The sequence below is a fragment of the Coregonus clupeaformis genome, chromosome 34 (genome assembly GCF_020615455.1).
Source record: "Coregonus clupeaformis isolate EN_2021a chromosome 34, ASM2061545v1, whole genome shotgun sequence".
NCBI classification, from domain to species: Eukaryota; Metazoa; Chordata; class Actinopteri; order Salmoniformes; family Salmonidae; genus Coregonus; species Coregonus clupeaformis.
The window spans coordinates 4,595,336-4,615,861 of record NC_059225.1 but is presented as its reverse complement, the minus strand read 5'-3'; the positions used below and the strand labels follow the sequence as shown (position 1 = coordinate 4,615,861).

Below are 20,526 nucleotides of genomic sequence, written 5' to 3'. Positions count from 1 at the left end.
ACTACGCTACGCCATGCTCGCTACGCCATGCTAGCTTCACTATGCTACAACTACGCTACAGTATACAGGCTTTATTGTTGTTTTTCAATGGAATAATTGTGACACACCTCGTGGCACTTTGGCAGTGGCCATGTTTTAGCCCCATCATGGTTCATTCTTATCTACTCGTACGACAGGGGTTAGTCCGTGACCTATTAGCATAGGGCAATGACATGCTAATAATTGGGAAGAGCTATATTTAAATGTCAAGTGTCAAGCCTGGGCAGGAGAAGGGGAAAGAAAAAAAGCTGTTAATAGTTGACATCTAAATGTCAAATATGTTTTTTTTATATATATATACTGGTAGGAGTGGGGAGTAAGGCCAAAGACCCCAGCCCTACCGACCCCGAAATGCGATTAATATCAATTCTCTGGCAGCGTCATTGCTCAACCTCCGAAACACCCAAGCTGATGCAAAATGTGAATCTCTGAGGCTAATTCCCCTAGCAACTGGCGTGACGGTATCGGCCGGCGGCAAGCCCTGCCTCACACGCACACACAAGACGGATTGTGTCCTGTCACAATCCGTCTTGAGCCCCATCGCCAAGCCATTACGTGGTGTCCTCCCCTCCCAGTTTGACAGGCAAGGGGAATGCAAATGACCGTCCTCCCCTCCTCCTTTCCTCCCCTCTTCTTCCAATCTTCCATCTCTGGGATTTATGACAGGCTTGCCATTCAGAGATGTCCCTTTCTGGAGACAAGGCCAGGGTAATAGGCTTCATCCATCTTCTCCTCCAAAGAGCAACCTTGGCCCCTGACGCGCCATTTTGTATGGTTCTATGGCTGAGGTGTGTCAGAGGGCTTGTCGAGCTCTGGCTCTCCAAGCTATTTGGCTATTATATCTGGTGATTGGAGAGGACGGTTAAGGGCCTTCGTGTTAAGGACCTCCGCCTGCATCCTGTGGGAAAGCGATAGACTGTCTTTAAACCACCCATCCTATTCAGACACAGAGGCACGTGCATGTGCGCGCGCACACACACACACACACACACACACACACACTTGCAGCCATTCTCAAACATACAGTTAGTGTATATTTAAGAGAACCCCCCCCCCACAACTTTCCCAGTTAATATCCACTGAGAGCGGCTTGCGCTTCAATGTCTTCCCACCACCACCCCTCTCTCTCTCTCCCTCCCTCATCTCTCTCTCTCCCTCATCTCTCTCTCTCCCTCATCTCTCTCTCTCTCTCTCTCTCTCTCTCTCTCTCTCTCTCTCTCTCTCTCTCTCTCTCTCTCTCTCTCTCTCTCCCTCATCTCTCTCTCTCTCTCCCTCATCTCTCTCTCTCTCTATCTCTCTCTCTCTCCCTCATCTCTCTCTCTCCCTCATCTCTCTCTCTGTCTCCCTCATCTCTCTCTCTCACTCTCCCTCATCTCTCTCTCTCACTCTCCCTCATCTCTCTCTCTCTCTCTCTCTCTCTCTCTCTCTCTCTCTCTCTCTCTCTCTCTCTCTCTCTCTCTCTCTCTCTCTCTCTCTCTCTCTCTCTCTCTCTCTCTCTCTCTCCCTCATCTCCTCCTCTTCTTTTGTCTCTGGCATAGCTGGTGTCAAAACGCGTGTCACTTCCCGAAGACGCCGGCTAATTTGAGTTCTCTGCCCGGCAAGCCATTAATTCCCAGCGGTCCAGCAACTGTTTACCCACCTAGCGCATCCTCAGTAGTTCTCCTCACAAATAGAGGAGAGGGCGGGGGGAGGGAGAGAGTAGCGGAAGGGGGGAGAGTGGGAGGGCCTAGGCCTGTGAGCGATAAGTGTAGATGTCGTTTGACAAGGAGGCAGCGTGAGATCTTTCTTGACTCGTATCTTTGAGTTTTGTTTGCTTTTAACAGGGCGTGTCTTTGAAGGAGCAGGTCTTTGAAAGAGCAGTTGTTTTGTGGAAATTGCGACAGCATTTTTCATCCTTTTTTTCTTGAGCGAGCACAGGTTTGTTCTTCCTCTGTATCTGGAAGATTTACAGTGGCCCTGCGATGTGTTCCTCACTTGTAATCTTTTAATGTCCAGCCTTGATTACACTGAACCGGACCATTCTCACTGCGATAAAAGGCGACTTGAAGAAAAGAGCCTGTAGTTCAATACACACAGAGACAGCGAGAGAGAGTTATCGGCAGTGGTCAGACGGTGTGTGTGTGTGCATGCTTTCATGTATTGGTCTGTGTTCGTGTGTGTCTTCATGCATATGTTGAATGCAGGTGTGTGTGTCGGCAGGTTTGCTTGCAGGTGTGTGTGTCGGCAGGTTTGCTTGCAGGTGTGTGTGTCGGCAGGTTTGCTTGCAGGTGTGTGTGTCGGCAGGTTTGCTTGCAGGTGTGTGTGTCGGCAGGTTTGCTTGCAGGTGTGTGTGTCGGCAGGTTTGCTTGCAGGTGTGTGTGTCGGCAGGTTTGCTTGCAGGTGTGTGTGTCGGCAGGTTTGCTTGCAGGTGTGTGTGTCGGCAGGTTTGCTTGCAGGTGTGTGTGATCTTGATCTTTGATTGGTGGCCATGGAGAGGTTTGACCCTCCTTATCTCTCTCTGCCTGCAGTCTGGCCACTGGGCTATTTGTTTACCTACCATCAGCAGCATAGCAGCATGCACACTACTTTCTACTGTCCGTTTGCTTCATAAAGCAACACACACATACATTACTTCCAGCAACAGATTACCTGCTTAAATAAAACATGATTTGTCTGGTGGGAGTTTTTTTTTTCTGCAGTGTGGTTAATCGATAAAGTTGTTAAGTCTTTTGACTGTCTCACCATTAATTACAAGGCAGTGGGAGGAATGAGGGAAGGGGGGTGGTAGTGGGAAAATCAATGTGTTAAAAATGAATTCCAGGTATCCAGACAGACTGTTGGGTGGGTGCATTGTGCGAAAGGAAGGCGTTTGTGAAGTTAAGGGCAAACGGCTTCTCGTGGGAAGAGGGACACTCGGAAGAAGAGATGATATCGGTGGATGGGGGAGGAGGTGGAGGGAGGGAAAGAGGGATCATAAACAGAAGTCAGCCTCCTGTAGCTCAGTTGGTAGAGCATGGCGCTTGCAACGCCAGGGTTGTGGGTTCGATTCCCACGGGGGGCCAGTATGGGAAAAAAAAGTATGGAAAATGTATGCACTCACTAACTGTAAGTCGCTCTGGATAAGAGCGTCTGCTAAATGACTAAAGTGTAAAATGTCAGCTGATTGGGCGCTCTGTCTGGCTGAGAGGACACACGTTTGTGCGGTGTTTGTGTAGCGTGTGTGTACATCATCACGACATCCTGGAGATGTCTCCTCTAGAGGAGAAACGCACATCCATCAAGACTTAATATTAATACCAAAAAAATTACATTTGAATTCAAACATCTTTGTCCTTGTGTTTTTCATAGCAAGGTGTGACATGCTTAGTATTGATACGTCATTTTCTGATGATAGCCTATCAATGTTGAGTTGGGCCCTGCAAATGCCATGTTGAGTATGAGCCTCCAAATGTCTCCTTTGTGTGGTTGAGATGTTGAGCTCACTCTGAATGGCCAATTATAGGCCCTCTCTCAGCTGGGTTTTAATAGAAAGACTCTGTCTCTCTCTCTCTCTGTGTTCACTGTCTTTCTTAGCTCTATCATTCTCTCTCTTTCTCTTCCTCCACCATGCTGGGGTCAGGGGTCATCCTAAAGGGCAACATGAGTTATTGTTTTCCAGCCGTCCATTCGATGCTCTGGGAATTGTGAAGGGGCTGAATGATTGCTGTGGTCAGTACACAAGTGTAGTGTGTGCACGACACAGCTCCCGTTGACTGGTAATGCATTCCCAGGTATCTGGTCTGCTGGAGTTATTGATTTATGTAAAGGGATGAGGCCCTGTGCTCTGTTTACTGTCACAACTCCCTCACCTATCTCTCTTTCTTTGCCATCTCTATCTTTCTCTCTCCCTCTGTATTTTTAGCTCTCGACTATCTCTCTCTCACTCCATTTTGGCAATCCGTCTCTTTCTTAGCTATTCCTCAATCTCTCTGAGATTCTCTCTTTCTCTTGTTCTTTCTATCGACTCTGTTGGCTCTCTCTTGGCTCTCTTTTCTTTCCCTCGCTCTTTCTTCTCATCTTCTCTCTCTCTCCCTCCTTTCTCCTCCCTCCCCGCTCGGTCTCTCTCTCCCTCTTCCTCCTTGCGCTCACAGAAAAATGGGGCTCCCAGATCAGATGGCAGTGTTTGCTTTTGAAAATGCCATAGTCCTCCTGATCTCCTGTGAATATATCCTCCCTCCCTCCCTCCACCCCTCAGTCATGCAACTCATTTACAGCCCTCTCTCCTTTTATTCCCCTCTGCCACTCGTTTACTTCCTGTCTCATCTCGTTGTTTGTCTCCTCTTCTGTTCTCTGATTGGTCCTTCTGTTGTTCCTCTGTCACCACCACTGTTAGTCTTTTATCTTATTCATTATTATGCGAAATGAAACAAGACGTCCTTTTGAAAATAAACGTACCCATTTATAATTTTTCTGCTCTCCCGCTTTTCAATGGTATTATACCGAAGAGCTCCAAGTATGCTTTCAAGTATTCAACGTTGTGCTTTCTATGCGCAGTCAACACACAAAGAAGACAGTAAGCACTCATCTGCAGTGAGGCCCATTTCCATTGTACTCTTCCCTCCTCCTCCTTCCCTGACGGTTGAATGTCTTGCGGCATCGGCGGACATTTAGGCTGCAGCTCATGAAGAGTGAAGAAGGCTAAATGTGCAGTGGAAGACGCCTCAGGCCTACTATCCAGCTGAGCTCCTTGTCAGTCAAGACAGTAGTTACAGTCTAGAACGATGACAATGTGACATACAATGGACTCTGGATTGCACAGTCGCACCAGTACAATGGGAAAATGCACAGCAGATGTGGAAACTGTGTTTTTGTGAGGGACCTATCCTCCATCCTGGATTCTTTTTTTTTTACAAAGTGGGTTCAGGCAGCTAAGTACTGTATTGGAGAGGAAACCATGGAATCGCAGATGATGGTGCTGTCATGGAATATAGTCATGTGATGTCAACCACCAACTGTACAATGTACAGTTAAAAAAATACATTAAAACTACTATGCTAATAGGATGAAATGGAGATATGTGGAATAATTCCACTAGCAACTATTTTGCTTATATTGGAGGGCTGATCTGATTGGCCGACAGTGTCCATCTCTGTCCCTGCATTATCAGGGAGGCTGCCTGTACTCAAACACACCTAAACACATTCTAGCCTGCTCTTCCGAGACCACTCACAGGCCCTTTGGATATGCATCAAACAAGAAGATACATTGTTGGCATTTTCAAGTCGCACATTTTAAGTCGCAACTGTCCCCCATTTTTTTAAACATGGGGCGTTTGTTGCGTGATAGACCCAGCCGTGAGCCAAATAAGCTTTTAGTTCTACCAACAGAAGCACTCTAACTCTCTTAATCGCATCAACATTTGAGGAAAGAGGAGAGGATGTCTTTTTGTGTGGCAATTTCAACCCCATTCTTTTTTTTACCCACAATACTGCTCTCAATACAAAAACATACATCTTTGATTTTGTACAACAAAGGTTCGAGCCTTGCAGCTTACTCTCGAATATTAAAAGATATATCAATAAAGCACTTGGACTTGTGCTTTAATCTTAAACTATTAGTATTGCGTTGTAATCAGCGGCGATTTTAGCATGCAAATCTTGGTGGGGCAAAAAAACTATATATATGGGATGCATGCCAGCAAAGCCACTACACAACACAACACAATACTAAACAATATATTAATTGCACTATAGCGGTGACAAACTGTGCCCACAAACTGTTAGGGCCTACATAAGGCTGTCCCAGCAGCAGAGTCCCAACAGCAGTCCCAACACCTTACCACTGCTACACCTGGCTATCAGCGGAGCCTTGTCTGGCAGAGAAACAGTTCATTCAGCCTCATTTAATGCCTTGAAAAAAAAACATAGCTGATATGGCTGACTTGCTTAAACAAATATGGTTTCTACTGACAATTGAGATGTACAAACTATGGCATAAGGGGACGATAAGATGCAATCCGCAATTTAAATTAAGACATTAATGAGCGAGCTAGGACGGACATAGTCAATAACTATTTGTTCAGCACTTTTGAAATGTACAGCAACATAATTCAGAACATGGGCTGTTCTTACAGTGTTCTCCATGTACACCAAGTCAGAACTGTAGGATAAATAAAGGGGGCATATAAGCAGACAATGAAAGCTCTTACAATATTTGATGATTACAATTCTCTAAAACAGGTTATAGGCTACATGTGCACCACCAAGTCAGAACAGTAGGTGAAATTAAGAGGGGAAAATAGACCAAACTATTAGGGTGAGTTACATGGGCTACTAACAGCTTACTACACAACATACACCTAGTATTACTTTATTAGCTACAGTATACATATCTCCCTGGCATATTACATATAATTTATGCAGCAGCATACAATACATTTTTGGACTCACCTTGTTGTGCTGTGCTCACTTGAACAGGAAGGTGGAGTGGCAGTCCTTCATGAGCAAACTTTGTCATCAAAGTCTGGCATTCTCTGGATTTATGGTGCTTTCAAGACAATTGGGAACTTGGAAAAAAAGGTTGAATCATGATGACGTCAATGATCTTCAGGTCATAGCTCTAGAAAGAGGATTTACAATTCCGAGTTGGATGACCGTTCAAAACTTATTTTCCCAGTCGGAGCAAATTTTTTCCCCGAGTTTCCAGTTGTCTTGAACTCACTGAAGTCTGATATTTGGCAGTTCCGAGTTAACAGTGGTTTTAAGCGCCGCACAAATCATGCTTTATTGACAGCATGGCCAATGTTGAATGTTTATAATTTTAAACTTGGAAAAGAGACCTTACAATACAGCACTCTGATCCTGTGTTTAAGAAATTGATTAGAGGTTCTCTGCTAGCTTATGTCTGTCTTCTTGGAAAATATTCCCCTGGTCCTCCTTATACCCCCCTTTTTGTTTAGTAGAAACGGCACATGATTGAAGAACTCTCCGGCAAAAAGAAAGGCGGAGGTATGTTTCATGATGAACTACTCATGGTGTGATTGTGGTAATTTACAGGAAGTCTTTTTGTTCACGCTACCTGGAATACCTCACAATCAAATGCCGACCACATTACCTCCTGAGAGAATTATCTTAGGTCGTCATCACAGCCATGTATATTCCCCCTCAAGCCGATACCACGATGGCTCTCAAGGAACTACACTGGACTTTTTGCTAACTGAAAACCGCATATCCTGAGGCCACATTTATTGTAGCTGGGGACTTTAATAAAGCAAATCTGAGGAAAACGCTACCAAAGTTTTATCAACACATCGCCTGCACTACTCGAGTCTCAAGAACTCTCGACCATTGCTATTCTCCCTTCTGGGATGGCTACAAGGCTCTCCCCCGCCCTCCCTTCGGCAAATCAGATCCCACCTCCATTCTGCTCCTCCCTTCCTATAGGCAGAAACTCAAACAGGAAGTACCCGTGGTAAGGACAATTCAATTTTGGTCTGACCAATCGGAATCTATGCTTAAAGATGGTTTTAATCACGCGGACTGGGATATGTCCTGGGTTGCCTCTGAGAATAACATTGACGTATACACGGACTCGGTGACTGAGGTCATCAGGAAGTGCATAGCGGATGTTGTTCCCACTGTGATGATGAAAACCTATCCAAACCAAAAACCGTGGATAGATGGCAGCATTCGCACAAAACTGAAAGCGCGAACCACCGCATTTAACCACGGTGACTGGGAACATGGACGAGTACAAACAGTCCAGTTATGCCCTCCGTAAGGCAATCAAACAGGCAAAACGTCAGAACAGAGACAAAGTGGAGTCACAATTCAGTGGCTCAGACCCGAGATGTATGTGGCAGGGACTCCAGACAATCACGGATTATAAAGGGAAAACCAGCTATGTCGCAGACACCAATGTCTTGCACCCACACAAGCTAAATACCTTCTTCGCCCTCTTCGAGGAAAACAGTGCCACCGCCGCTCACGAGGATGGTGAGCTCTCGTTCTCCTTGGACAATGTGAGTAAGACATTTAAGCGGCATCCCTAGCCTCGTCCTCAGGGCATGTGCAGACTAGCTGGCTGGAGTGTTTACAGACATATTCAATATCTTCCTATCCTAGTCTGTTGTCCCCACTTGCTTCAAGATATCCACCATTGTTCCTGTACCCAAAAAGCGAAGGTAACTGAACTAAATGACTATATCCCCGTAGCACCACTTCTGTCATCATGAAGTGCTTTGAGAGGCTAGTTAAGGATCATATCACCTCCACCAGTACCCTGCCCTGAACTTTAGTCACTAGCCGGCTACCACCCGGTACTCAACCCTGCACTTTAGAGACTGCTGCTCTATGTACATAGTCATGGAACACTGGTCACTTTAATAATATTTACATACTGTTTTACCCACTTATATATGAATATACTGTACTGTATTCTAGTCAAGGCCTATCCTATTTAACTATTGCTGTACATATACTATTCTATCCTACATATTCTACAGATATACTACATATTCTATCCATATACTGTCCATAATGTCTATACATCCCATCATATACATATATATTTATATTCCGGACTAATATTTATATATTTCTTAATTCCATTATTTTACTTTGTATAGTTGCATGTATTGTTAGATATTACTGCACTGTTGGAGCTAGGAACATAAGCATTTCACTACACCCGCAATAACATCTGCTAAATATGTGTATGCCACCAATAAGATTTGATTTTGATACTGTAAAGGTGAGTGTGAAAATAGAGTAAGTCTATGCATTTAGATATCCTTTAATCCATCTCTTTTGTCTGATTTATCTCTGTGATGCTTGTAGTTGGCTGCGCTGTTGGTTTCAGCTGGAGTTAGAAGTTGATGACTTCAGAGACCTTTCTGGAAGTGCTGAATGTTCCGATTTTAGTGATTTAATGCCATACATCTAAGGGGTGCGAGTGACTGGCTTGTTGAATCTGATTTCTGCCTGTAAAACGCCTTCGCGAGAGCTTTATTACGAGACTACTGATTAGAAGGTGCTCTGAGCCCCTTTGTTATAATCTCGGCTCAGAATTGAAATATAGATTAACGAAATGGACTCTATACTTAAATACTTGGATATTCCTATAAACCCAGGATGAAATAGTCCTATCCATGAGCTGCGTATTTTCTCAAGATGTCCTCTCAATGTTAGCAGAAAGAGAAGTGGGAACAAAGTGGAAAATGTTAAACCACATCTCCTTTTCTGTCAGTGTTGCTCTGCCATTAAACCTCCCCAGGTTTTTATCGCTGTTTGACCTAATCTATGTCACAGAGTCTGTGAAAATGGAGAGGATTAGAAAAGTGCTGTCGAATGGGTTTGGGTTTGACAGCACTTTTTTCCATCCAGCTTCAGTTGGAGCTTGGTCTCCTCATCAGTTTACCCAGGCTTACCAAATTGCCTATCTTGTTGCTCCTCTGGTGGGAGAGCAGCATGGCCCATGTAATTCTAACTAAAGTGTTAGAGCGCTAAATTCCACAGAGATGGACTGCCAATTGATCCCAGGATGGATATTGATCCTATTACAGTGATGTGTGTAGCTGCCCCGGCCTCACGTGGGAGAGAATAGAGCAGGAGCCGAGGCTGTCTTATTAGACCTGATGGGAAGAGAGCCTGGGGTGGCTGTCTGGACAGAAGGGGTACCCCAAGGAACAGTGTTTGGGACCATTACTGTTCCCTGTCAGAGTGGGGGTACCCCAAGGATCAGTGTTGGGACCATTACCATTCCCTGTCAGAGTGGGGGTACCCCAAGGATCAGTGTTGGGACCATTACCATTCCCTGTCAGAGTGGGGGTACCCCAAGGATCAGTGTTGGGACCATTACCATTCCCTGTCAGAGTGGGGGTACCCCAAGGATCAGTGTTGGGACCATTACCATTCCCTGTCAGAGTGGGGGTACCACAAGGATCAGTTTTGGGCCCATTACTGTTCCCAGTCAGACTTGGGAGGCGAAGGGGTTTACATAAAGCCACAGCAGGGTAACAGATGGGTAGGTAGGGGGATTTGGATGTTGCAACTGTTTGAAGGACTCAGCATTTAGTTTTTGATGCTTGCCAACATTCTTTGCCTTTAGATAACAAAAAGCTATATTGAAGGGGAAGGGGAAAAAATCATATTTTTTTAGTCTTTGAACATAATTAAATGATATATGCTGTTATACATTAGTGTTGATGTTATCTTTATGATTTACTAAAATTCTCTCCCCCCTCCAATGCCCCCCTCTCTTGTCCCCCTCTCTACAGACCCCATGCACGGCCCCCAAAGACTGGAGGTGGTGGACATCAAGTCCAAGCAGATCACAGTGCGCTGGGAGCCCTTCGGCTACAACGTGACACGTTGCCACAGCTACAACCTAACTGTCCAGTACCGCTACCAGTCCGGCGGCAAGGAGGAGACCCGGGAGGAGGTGTGCTACGACACCCTGAGCCTGGCGCCGCAGCACACAATAAGGAACCTGTCACCCTACACCAACGTCAGCGTCAAGCTGGTGCTGGGGAACCCCGAAGGCGTCAAGGAGAGCACGGATGTTGACGTGCTGACCGATGAGGATGGTAATTGGGGGAGGGGAGGTTCTGTTCTAGAAGAGCATACTAATTGGATGAAGCAAAGGATTTGTAATCTAGATGGTATGCTAATGTGGACATTAGAACATAGCTGTAGTCAGTAGGCTTGGACATTATACCATATACACCGTATACCGGGGTATTTGGAAATAGCCGCAGGATGGTTTTTCAATACCGTCAATACAGTTAACTATTTCTTTGAAGTTTTTCAATAAATTGTAATATTTGTAGCTACTTTGTAAGTAAATACCTGCAGTCAACTTGTGGAATACGTTAGATGAATCAGATCGCGTTCTTCATTCCACCTGTCACATTACATTTACATTATGAAGCTTACCTTAGTTCCCCAGAATGATTGAGCCAGTCACATGCTTGTTTGTAAATAGCACAACGGGAGAAAGCCAGGTGTGTATTGACAGGGGTCGCATTTTATATTGAATGTCAAGTAATTTTTTTTCCTTAATAGAGTGATCAGGGAAGTACAACTGTATATTTTTTGGGGTAGAAAATACATTAGTCTAACACATTCGGCAGAAAATGGCTTCAATTTCATCAGATGACAACAGAAGTACAACGCGATTTGGCTGGCAGCCACACAAGTAAATGAGCTTACAATGAAAAAGCAAGGTATTTTTAGCAAAAGAGATGCATGGCCATCATTTTTCAAATGTTTTCATAGAAATAATGTAGCCAGCTACATTTCCTAATGTTTTGCTGAAAGTTCAAACCAAGCCATGAGGTCGAAGCAATTGTTCGTAGAGCTCCAAGACAGGATTGTGTTGAGGCACAGATCTGGGGAAGGGTACCAAAACATTTCTTCAGCATTGAAGGTCCCCAAGAACACAGTGGCCTCCATCTTTCTTAAATGGAAGAAGTTGGGAACCACCAAGACTCTTCCTAGAGCTGGCCGCCCGGCCAAACTGAGCAATCGGGGGAGAAGGGCCTTGGTCAGGGAGGTGACCTAGAACCCGATGGTCACTCTGACAGAGCTCCAGAGTTCCTCTGTAGAGATGGGAGAACCTTCCAGAAGGACAACCATCTCTGCAGCACTACACCAATCAGGCCTTTATTGTAGAGTGGCCAGACAGAAGCCACTCCTCAGTAAAAGGCACATGACAGCCCGCTTGGAGTTTGCCATAAGGCACCTAAAGGACTCTCAGACCATGAGAAACAAGATTCTCTTTGGTCTGATGAAACCAAGATTGAACTCTTTGGCCTGAATGCCAAGCGTCACGTCTGGAGGAAACCTGGCACCATCCCTACGGTGAAGCATGGTGGTGGCAGGATCATGCTGTGGGGATGTTTTTCAGTGGCAGGGACTGGGAGACTAATCAGGATATTGGGAAAGATGAACGGAGCAAAGTACAGAGATCCTTGACGAAAACCTGCTCCAGGGGGCTCAGGACCTCAGACTGGGGCAAAGGTGCACCTTCCAACAGGACAACGACCCTAAGCACACAGCCAAGACAATGCAGGAGTGGCTTCTGCTTCGGGACAAGTCTCTGAATGTCCTTGAGTGGCCCAGCCAGATCCCGGACTTAAACCCGATCAAACATCTCTGGAGAGACCTGAAAATAGCTGTGCAGCGACGCTCCCCATCCAACCTGACAGAGCTTGAGAGGATCTGCAAAGAAGAATGGTAGAAACTCCCCAAATACAGGTGTGCCAAGCTTGTAGCGTCATACCCAAGAAGACACGAGGCTGTAATCGAGGCTGTAAAAAGTACTGAGTAAAGAGTCTGAAAACTATATATATTTTTTAAATTAGCAAAAATGTCTAAACCTGTTTTTGCTTTGTCATTATGGGGTATTGTGTGTAGATTGACGAGGGGGGGGGAAAACTATTTAATCCATTTTAGAATAAGGTTGTAACGTAACAAAATGTGGAAAAAGTCAAGGGGTCTGAATACTTTCCGAAGGCACTGTAAGAAGCATTTTAGATCTGCGTTTACAAAACACAGCAGGAAATGAGGAATTCTGCGCTCACGCGACCCCTAAGTTTAACAAGCTAGTTATCTAAGTAAGTTACTGAATTAATAAGGTGATGGAGCATCATATTGTGTAAGCTTTCTGCCGTGTTTGCGAAGCCAAAGCCCTTTGGATGAGTTATCTGTATGGCTGCCACGGCTATCTTTTGATATCCTTGCGTTTTTTGAGCCTCTCCGTTCTCGCCCCATCATTGCCTTAGCGACTCCTGTCTCCACACAGATAAAGCGTGTGTACATGCTGCTTCAGAGCCAATACTGTTCTTCCTTCAGACAAGCATGCAAGAACTGATGTTGGCACAAGATGGAGGGAAAGTTGGAGCAAAACTAATGAAATTACAGTTAACTAAAATTTACACTGAATCCAGTATAAGCTCATGTGTAGCATTTATTATACAAGAGACAAAATTCACAAATTCTACAGCACAAACGCAGTCATATCTTAAGTGTAAAATTAATAATGACTCAATAATCCATGCTTTCTGGGAATGTTATAAAGTCTGGAAGTTGTGGGCGGAGCTAGAAATTTGGCTGTCAGAGGTATTACAATGTAAACTAACTTTTAATCGGTCTGTCTGCATATTTCAAGATATGGCATATGGGAGTTTAGTGAGATACCCAATGGGTTAGACGATTCTCTTCTCATCATCTTGAAAAAACGTATTCTAAAAACGTCTAAATCAATCAATCCACCGTCATTAACCCAATGGAATAATCAAATTATTTCTTATTTAAATATTGAAAGTGTGGGCTGTGGAGAGAAACAAAATGGTGCAGTTTCAGGCCGTATTTTGGAAAGTGATGCAGGCGCTGGAGATAGTGTGGGTCTAGGCAGGAGTGATGTTGTTGTTTGTATGTGTATGTTTTGTATTGTTTATAAAATAAAAAAATTAAATAGGATTGACCCCAAACTCTGCCCAGCCAACACTTCCAACATTCAGCTTTTCAACTCTACAAGGCCATCATTGGGGCCTAAGAGAGAACATGAAAGCATGAGGGCATGTGTTTCAAAAAGGGCAAGGTACTTTAGTTATTTGAAAGCACTTACATTGCCCTCTTTTGAGACATACGCCGCCTTCAACTTCTGTGATGTTTCCTTTGAATTGGTTTCTTCATAGGCCATTTGTAAATTACAATCTCACTCCGCTATTCAAAGTGATATCAAACGTTCAAAGGATCTTGAATGGATTTGTCTTCATGATAACAAGTAAAATGTTTCCACATGGTAGAGTATGTGATTTATGTTGAACTGCTTGTTATTTATCTATTTGGTGGAACTAGAAACCTTTAACCCTGTTATGGGTAAGGAAATGGAATGGTGTGCTTTCCTTTTATTAAACGGTTTTGCCAGCGAGTCGTACATGCTGTAGCTGTCCTTGACCCTCGTTTGTTTTGCTTCCGATGCAATATACAGTGTGAGGACCCAGCGCTCTATCAGTTTTACTGTAGGGGACCTCCAGCCACGCTGTAAAGCCTCTGTATCAGTTTACTGTAGGGGACCTCCAGCCACGCTGTAAAGCCTCTGTATCAGTTTACTGTAGGGGACCTCCAGCCACGCTGTAAAGCCTCTGTATCAGTTTACTGTAGGGGACCTCCAGCCACGCTGTAAAGCCTCTGTATCAGTTTACTGTAGGGGACCTCCAGCCACGCTGTAAAGCCTCTGTATCAGTTTACTGTAGGGGACCTCCAGCCACGCTGTAAAGCCTCTGTATCAGTTTACTGTAGGGGACCTCCAGCCACGCTGTAAAGCCTCTGTATCAGTTTACTGTAGTGTTTCTTCCAGCCACGCTATAAACCATGATGTGCTCTCATAACTTTTAGGAGGTTCCATCAATTGCGTCTCATTGAAGTAGTTGAAAGAGACAACGGCAGAACATCCAGCTTGAGTAAATGTACTGTTGTGATGTTTCAGGACCTTACTGGGGTCAGGGAGAATGAATAGAACTAGAACTGCACGATCATGACCCCCCCCCTCCCCCATGAGCCCTCAGGTCATTCTTTTCACCAATCCGTTCAAGAGTGGTCTGGAGCAAGACCGCCGCCAACCAACCGGCGAATGTATGGGAATCACAACGGCGATTTACAATGGTGTTATGATGAAGTGGCTTAATAAAAAAAAGTATATATTTAATTTGCTCTGAATTTATTTCCCCCTCTTCCCTCTCCTCCTTAGTGCCTGGCGCCGTGCCACTCGAGTCCATCCAGGGGAGCACCTACGAGGAGAAGATCGCCCTGCAATGGCGTGAGCCTGTTCAGACCTACGGTATCATTAATCAGTATGAGGTAAGATCATCGCGAGCCCGTCCAGACCTACGGTATCATTAATCAGTATGAGGTAAGATCATCGCGAGCCCGTCCAGACCTACGGTATCATTAATCAGTATGAGGTAAGATCATCGCGAGCCCGTCCAGACCCTACGGTATCATTAATCAGTATGAGGTAAGATCATCGCGAGCCCGTCCAGACCTACGGTATCATTAATCAGTATGAGGTAAGATCATCGCGAGCCCGTCCAGACCTACGGTATCATTAATCAGTATGAGGTAAGATCATCGCGAGCCCGTCCAGACCTACGGTATCATTAATCAGTATAAGGTAAGATCATCTGGGGAAACTGCAGAGTCCAGCCTCCCACCTGGGCCCAGCTTTCTCTGTCTTTGTTTCTCTCCCTCTTCCTCTCTCTCCCTCTTCCTCTTCCTCTCTCTCCCTCTTCCTCTTCCTCTCTCTCCCTCTTCCTCTTCCTCTCTCTTCCTCTCTCTCCCTCTTCCTCTCTCTCCCTCTTCCTCTCTTCCCTCCAACACACATCCATCTTGTCTGGCAGGAGCCAGCAGCTTCCATCTTTCATTCACTCTGTGGCCTTAATTATCTAATAAATCCAACCTAATAACCTTAAGGCCTGCACGCACCGAGGCTTGTTAACACAATCTATTACCCACTGAACCCCCTCTAACAGCATGCCCAACACTAGCCCAGCCCTGCCCACTCCCACCCCCACCCCACCCCAGCCCAGCCAACACCAGCCCAGCCCTTCCCACTCCCACCCCACCCCAGCCCAGCCAACACCAGCCCAGCCCTCTCCCACCCCACCCCAGCCAACACCAGCCCAGCCCTGCCCACTCCCACCCCACCCCAGCCTAGCCAACACCAGCCCAGCCCTGCCCACTCCCACCCCACTCCAGCCCAGCCAACACCAGGCCTGCCCAACCCCTGCCCACTCCCACCCCACTCCAGCCCAGCCAACACCAGGCCTGCCCAACCCCTGCCCACCCCCACCCTACTCCAGCCTAGCCAACACCAGGCCTGCCAAACCCCTGCCCACTCCCACCCCACTCCAGCCCAGCCAACACCAGGCCTGCCCAACCCCTGCCCACCCCCACCCCACTCCAGCCCAGCCAACACCAGGCCTGCCCAACCCCTGCCCACCCCCACCCCACTCCAGCCCAGCCAACACCAGGCCTGCCCAGCCCCTGCCCACCCCCACCCCACTCCAGCCCAGCCAACACCAGGCCTGCCCAACCCCTGCCCACCCCCACCCCACTCCAGCCCAGCCAACACCAGGCCTGCCCAGCCCCTGCCCACTCCCACCCCACTCCAGCCCAGCCAACACCAGGCCTGCCCAACCCCTGCCCACCCCCACCCCACTCCAGCCCAGCCAACACCAGGCCTGCCCAACCCCTGCCCATGGTAATGACTGGAGCATAATGAGTGGAATCGTATCAAACACATCATGGTTTGCATTTGTTTGATGCCATTCCATTTGCTCCGTTCCAGCCATTATTATGTGCCGTTCTCCCCTCAGCAGCCTCCACTGGATTGTAGCTAACGCTGTTCAAATACAACTATAGAGTTGATCCTCAGGCTTCTGGCATAGTGATGGAATAGAAACTGGAGGCACACAGTACTTGAGCATGGTTGTCATAGGACTTTAATTTGACAGGAGCATGGGGCATACCTTAGACGGTAGAACATGCTGCACTTAATCTGTCTGACATCCTCCAGTATTTATATAAAAGATTGCAGTCTTAAAATACCCCTCAACAACAACATTGCGATGTCAAGACGGAAACATCTGGCCCTCTCCATCATTTACACAACCTGCCTGAAAAGAACATTCACAACCTTGAGGGTTTGAGTCATATACAGTGGGGAGAACAAGTATTTGATACACTGCCGATTTTGCAGGTTTTCCTACTTACAAAGCATGTAGTGGTCTGTTTTTTTTAATCATAGGTACACTTCAACTGTGAGAGACGGAATCTAAAACAAAAATCCAGAAAATCACATTGTATGATTTTTAAATAATTCATTTGCATTTTATTGCATGACATAAGTATTTGATACATCAGAAAAGCAGAACTTAATATTTGGTACAGAAACCTTTGTTTGCAATTACAGAGATCATACGTTTCCTGTAGGTCTTGACCAGGTTTGCACACACTGCAGCAGGGATTTTGGCCCACTCCTCCATACAGACCTTCTCCAGATCCTTCAGGTTTCGGGGCTGTCGCTGGGCAATACGGACTTTCAGCTCCCTCCAAAGATTTTCTATTGGGTTCAGGTCTGGAGACTGGCTAGGCCACTCCAGGACCTTGAGATGCTTCTTACGGAGCCACTCCTTAGTTGTCCTGGCTGTGTGTTTCGGGCCGTTGTCATGCTGGAAGACCCAGCCACGACCCATCTTCAATGCTTTTACTGAGGGAAGGAGGTTGTTGGCCAAGATCTCGCGATACATGGCCCCATCCATCCTCCCCTCAATACGGTGCAGTCGTCCTGTCCCCTTTGCAGAAAAGCATCCCCAAAGAATGATGTTTCCACCTCCATGCTTCACGGTTGGGATGGTGTTCTTGGGGTTGTACTCATCCTTCTTCTTCCTCCAAACACGGCGAGTGGAGTTTAGACCAAAAAGCTCTATTTTTGTCTCATCAGACCACATGACCTTCTCCCATTCCTCCTCTGGATCATCCAGATGGTCATGGACATGGGCTGGCTTGAGCAGGGGGACCTTGCGTGCGATGCAGGATTTTAATCCATGACGGTGTAGTGTGTTGCTAATGGTTTTCTTTGAGACTGTGGTCCCAGCTCTCTTCAGGTCATTGACCAGGTCCTGCCGTGTAGTTCTGGGCTGATCCCTCACCTTCCTCATGATCATTGATGCCCCACGAGGTGAGATCTTGCATGGAGCCCCAGACCGAGGGTGATTGACCGTCATCTTGAACTTCTTCTATTTTCTAATAATTGCGCCAACAGTTGTTGCCTTCTCACCAAGCTGCTTGCCAATTGTCCTGTAGCCCATTACATTTTACATTTTAGTCATTTAGCAGACGCTCTTATCCAGAGCGACTTACAGGAGCAATTAGGGTTAAGTGCCTTGCTTAAGGGCACATCGACAGATTTTTCACCTAGTCGGCTCGGGGATTAGAACCAGCGACCTTTCGGTTACTGGCAGAACGCTCTTACCCACTAAGCTACCTGCCGCCCATCCCAGCCTTGTGTAGGTCTACAATTTTATCCCTGATGTCCTTACACAGCTCTCTGGTCTTGGCCATTGTGGAGAGGTTGTAGTCTGTTTGATTGAGTGTGTGGACAGGTGTCTTTTATACAGGTAACGAGTTCAAACAGGTGCAGTTAATACAGGTAATGAGTGGAGAACAGGAGGGCTTCTTAAAGAAAAACGAACAGGTCTGTGAGAGCCGGAATTCTTACTGGTTGGTAGGTGATCAAATACTTATGTCATGCAATAAAATGCAAATTAATTACTTAAAAATCATACAATGTGATTTTATGGATTTTTGTTTTAGATTCCGTTTCTCACAGTTGAAGTGTACCTATGATAAAAATTACAGACCTCTACATGCTTTGTAAGTAGGAAAACCTACAAAATCGGCAGTGTATCAAATACTTGTTCTTCCCACTGTAGCTGTGTGGTTTCCTATAATCCACATTTGTACATAAAACAATTGGTGTAAAGCACTGTACATGTGCATAGGCTACTGTAGTCCTACATGTTTCTCCTATCGCAGCATTTGCCTTGCGTTTGACGTGCCGTTCAGTTCATCACACAATACGACAAACAAGGTTTTTTAGTGCGTTCAAAAGAGCCATTGTGCCAGACCCGAATTTGTGCTAAAATTCTCCAATTAAGCTGTCAGATATGCACATAATGTATTCTGTCATCTCGAACTAACTCTGAGCTGCGATTGCGATCCAGTTGAAAGAATGGACAAATCAAATTTTTTTTTTTTCTGCCTCATTAGACTCTGATGGACTCAACCCCATTATTACTATAATTTGCTGACATTCAGCTCGTCTCATGTGCTCTTCAGCCTTTGACTCCATCTCTCTCTCTCTTTTTGTTCAGAGTTTGCGATTTCTCTTGGTTCGGAAAATGTAGTGCTGGTTCATTGTTTGGGGCTTTTGTTTGAAGAGGTACAGGCTGAATTCAGAGCTATCCTACCACAGCTGAACCCTAACCCTTACGCAACCCCCTACCCTCCACACACACAAACACCCCCCAAATCTCGACAGCTGTGTGTGTGATATGTGAAAAGCGATCAACGCTAACTTGGATAGCCTTTTGAAATGCTCCAGATGCATTCCTCCCTCCCTCCCTCCTGATATAGACTAATGGCCTTGCAGAGCCCTGAGCAGCAACATTTCACACCTGATGGATACAAATGGTCGCCACGGCACTCCAACACTCCCCATTGAGCCTCTTAATTGGGAATCAGAACTGAATAATAAAGGAGGCTTTCCATTAGGGGAGACCGAATGATTTATTTAAATGAAGCTTTTCAAGAGAGACAGAGCTGATGAAGTTATATGAAGGAGAGGAGGAAGAGGGGGGTACACACGACGCTCCACTGCGCTCCCTTTCAGAAAGAAATCCCCAGGCCTCCAATCTCCTACTCTAGTGGAAGCGGGGGGGGATGATTGGAATAAAACAACAGACCTGAATGCTGCTTCTATGGAAAGTTCAGGCCTAGTTTGACTATCAGAGGCAAGGCTCTGCATACTATAAGTTTGTGCTGCAACTCTTTCATAAAAATAAGAAAATGTTTTTATGTGTAGTACGGCTATGATATTCTGGCTAATGGTACACCATGATCCTTACTATACACATTTACATTTTAGTCATTTAGCAGACGCTCTTATCCAGAGCGACTTACAGTTAGTGCATACATTATTTTATTTTTTTTCATACTGGAATCGAACCCACAACCCTGACGTGACAAACGCCATGCTCTACCAACTGAGCTACATCCCTGTCGGCCATTCCCTCCCTTACCCTGGGCGACGCTGGGCCAATTGTGCGCCGCCCCATGGGTCTCCCGGTCGCAGCCGGCTACGACAGAGCCTGGATTCGAACCAGGATCTCTCTCTCTTAGACCACTGCGCCACTCGGGAGGACACACCATATACCAAAACTAACCATAGCTATAACCATAACGAGCCTGACGCTAGTTTTGGAACTTTGATATATAAGCTTGTCCTCTCCAGCCATCTAATCTAGGTTGTGTGTCCATTCTCAGATCTCCTACAAGGCCCTCAGCTCCTTCGACACAGAGTTTGACCTGAGCAACCAGAGCGGTAGGGTGTTCAAGTTCAGCAATGAGACGTTCCACATGTTTGTGGGTCTCTACCCCGGCTCCACCTACTCATTCACCCTCCGGGCCAGCACCATCAAGGGCTTCGGAACCCCCATCATCACCCAGTTCACCACCAAGATCTCAGGTGAGGAGAAACGATGGTCAAGATGAACACACCTAGTCCTTGACAATTTGTACTGTAGTGCCCAAAATCCTCCAGGAGATCCCCAATAATACAGCAGTGTTTGTGTTTCTGGTGTCTGTGTTTGTCTACATTTGTGTGTACTGTGTACTTACTGTTATGTGTCGGTCTCTATGTCGTCTGTCTCTCTGTCGGTCGATCTGTCTCTCTGTCGGTCGA

General features: G+C 46.0%; 1 protein-coding gene across 2 annotated transcripts in view; it reads left to right on the top strand.

Annotated features, from left to right (window-relative positions):
• LOC121549658 (receptor-type tyrosine-protein phosphatase mu-like) overlaps nucleotides 1–20,526 on the top strand; it is a 294,543-nt gene that overhangs the window by 159,211 nt on the left and 114,806 nt on the right. For both annotated transcript variants that reach the window (XM_045210375.1, XM_041861450.2), the window contains 3 exons: nucleotides 10,274–10,582; nucleotides 14,752–14,861; nucleotides 20,109–20,310. In XM_045210375.1, the coding sequence (XP_045066310.1) occupies nucleotides 10,274–10,582; nucleotides 14,752–14,861; nucleotides 20,109–20,310 (621 nt within the window). The remainder of the gene's footprint in view (nucleotides 1–10,273; nucleotides 10,583–14,751; nucleotides 14,862–20,108; nucleotides 20,311–20,526) is intronic.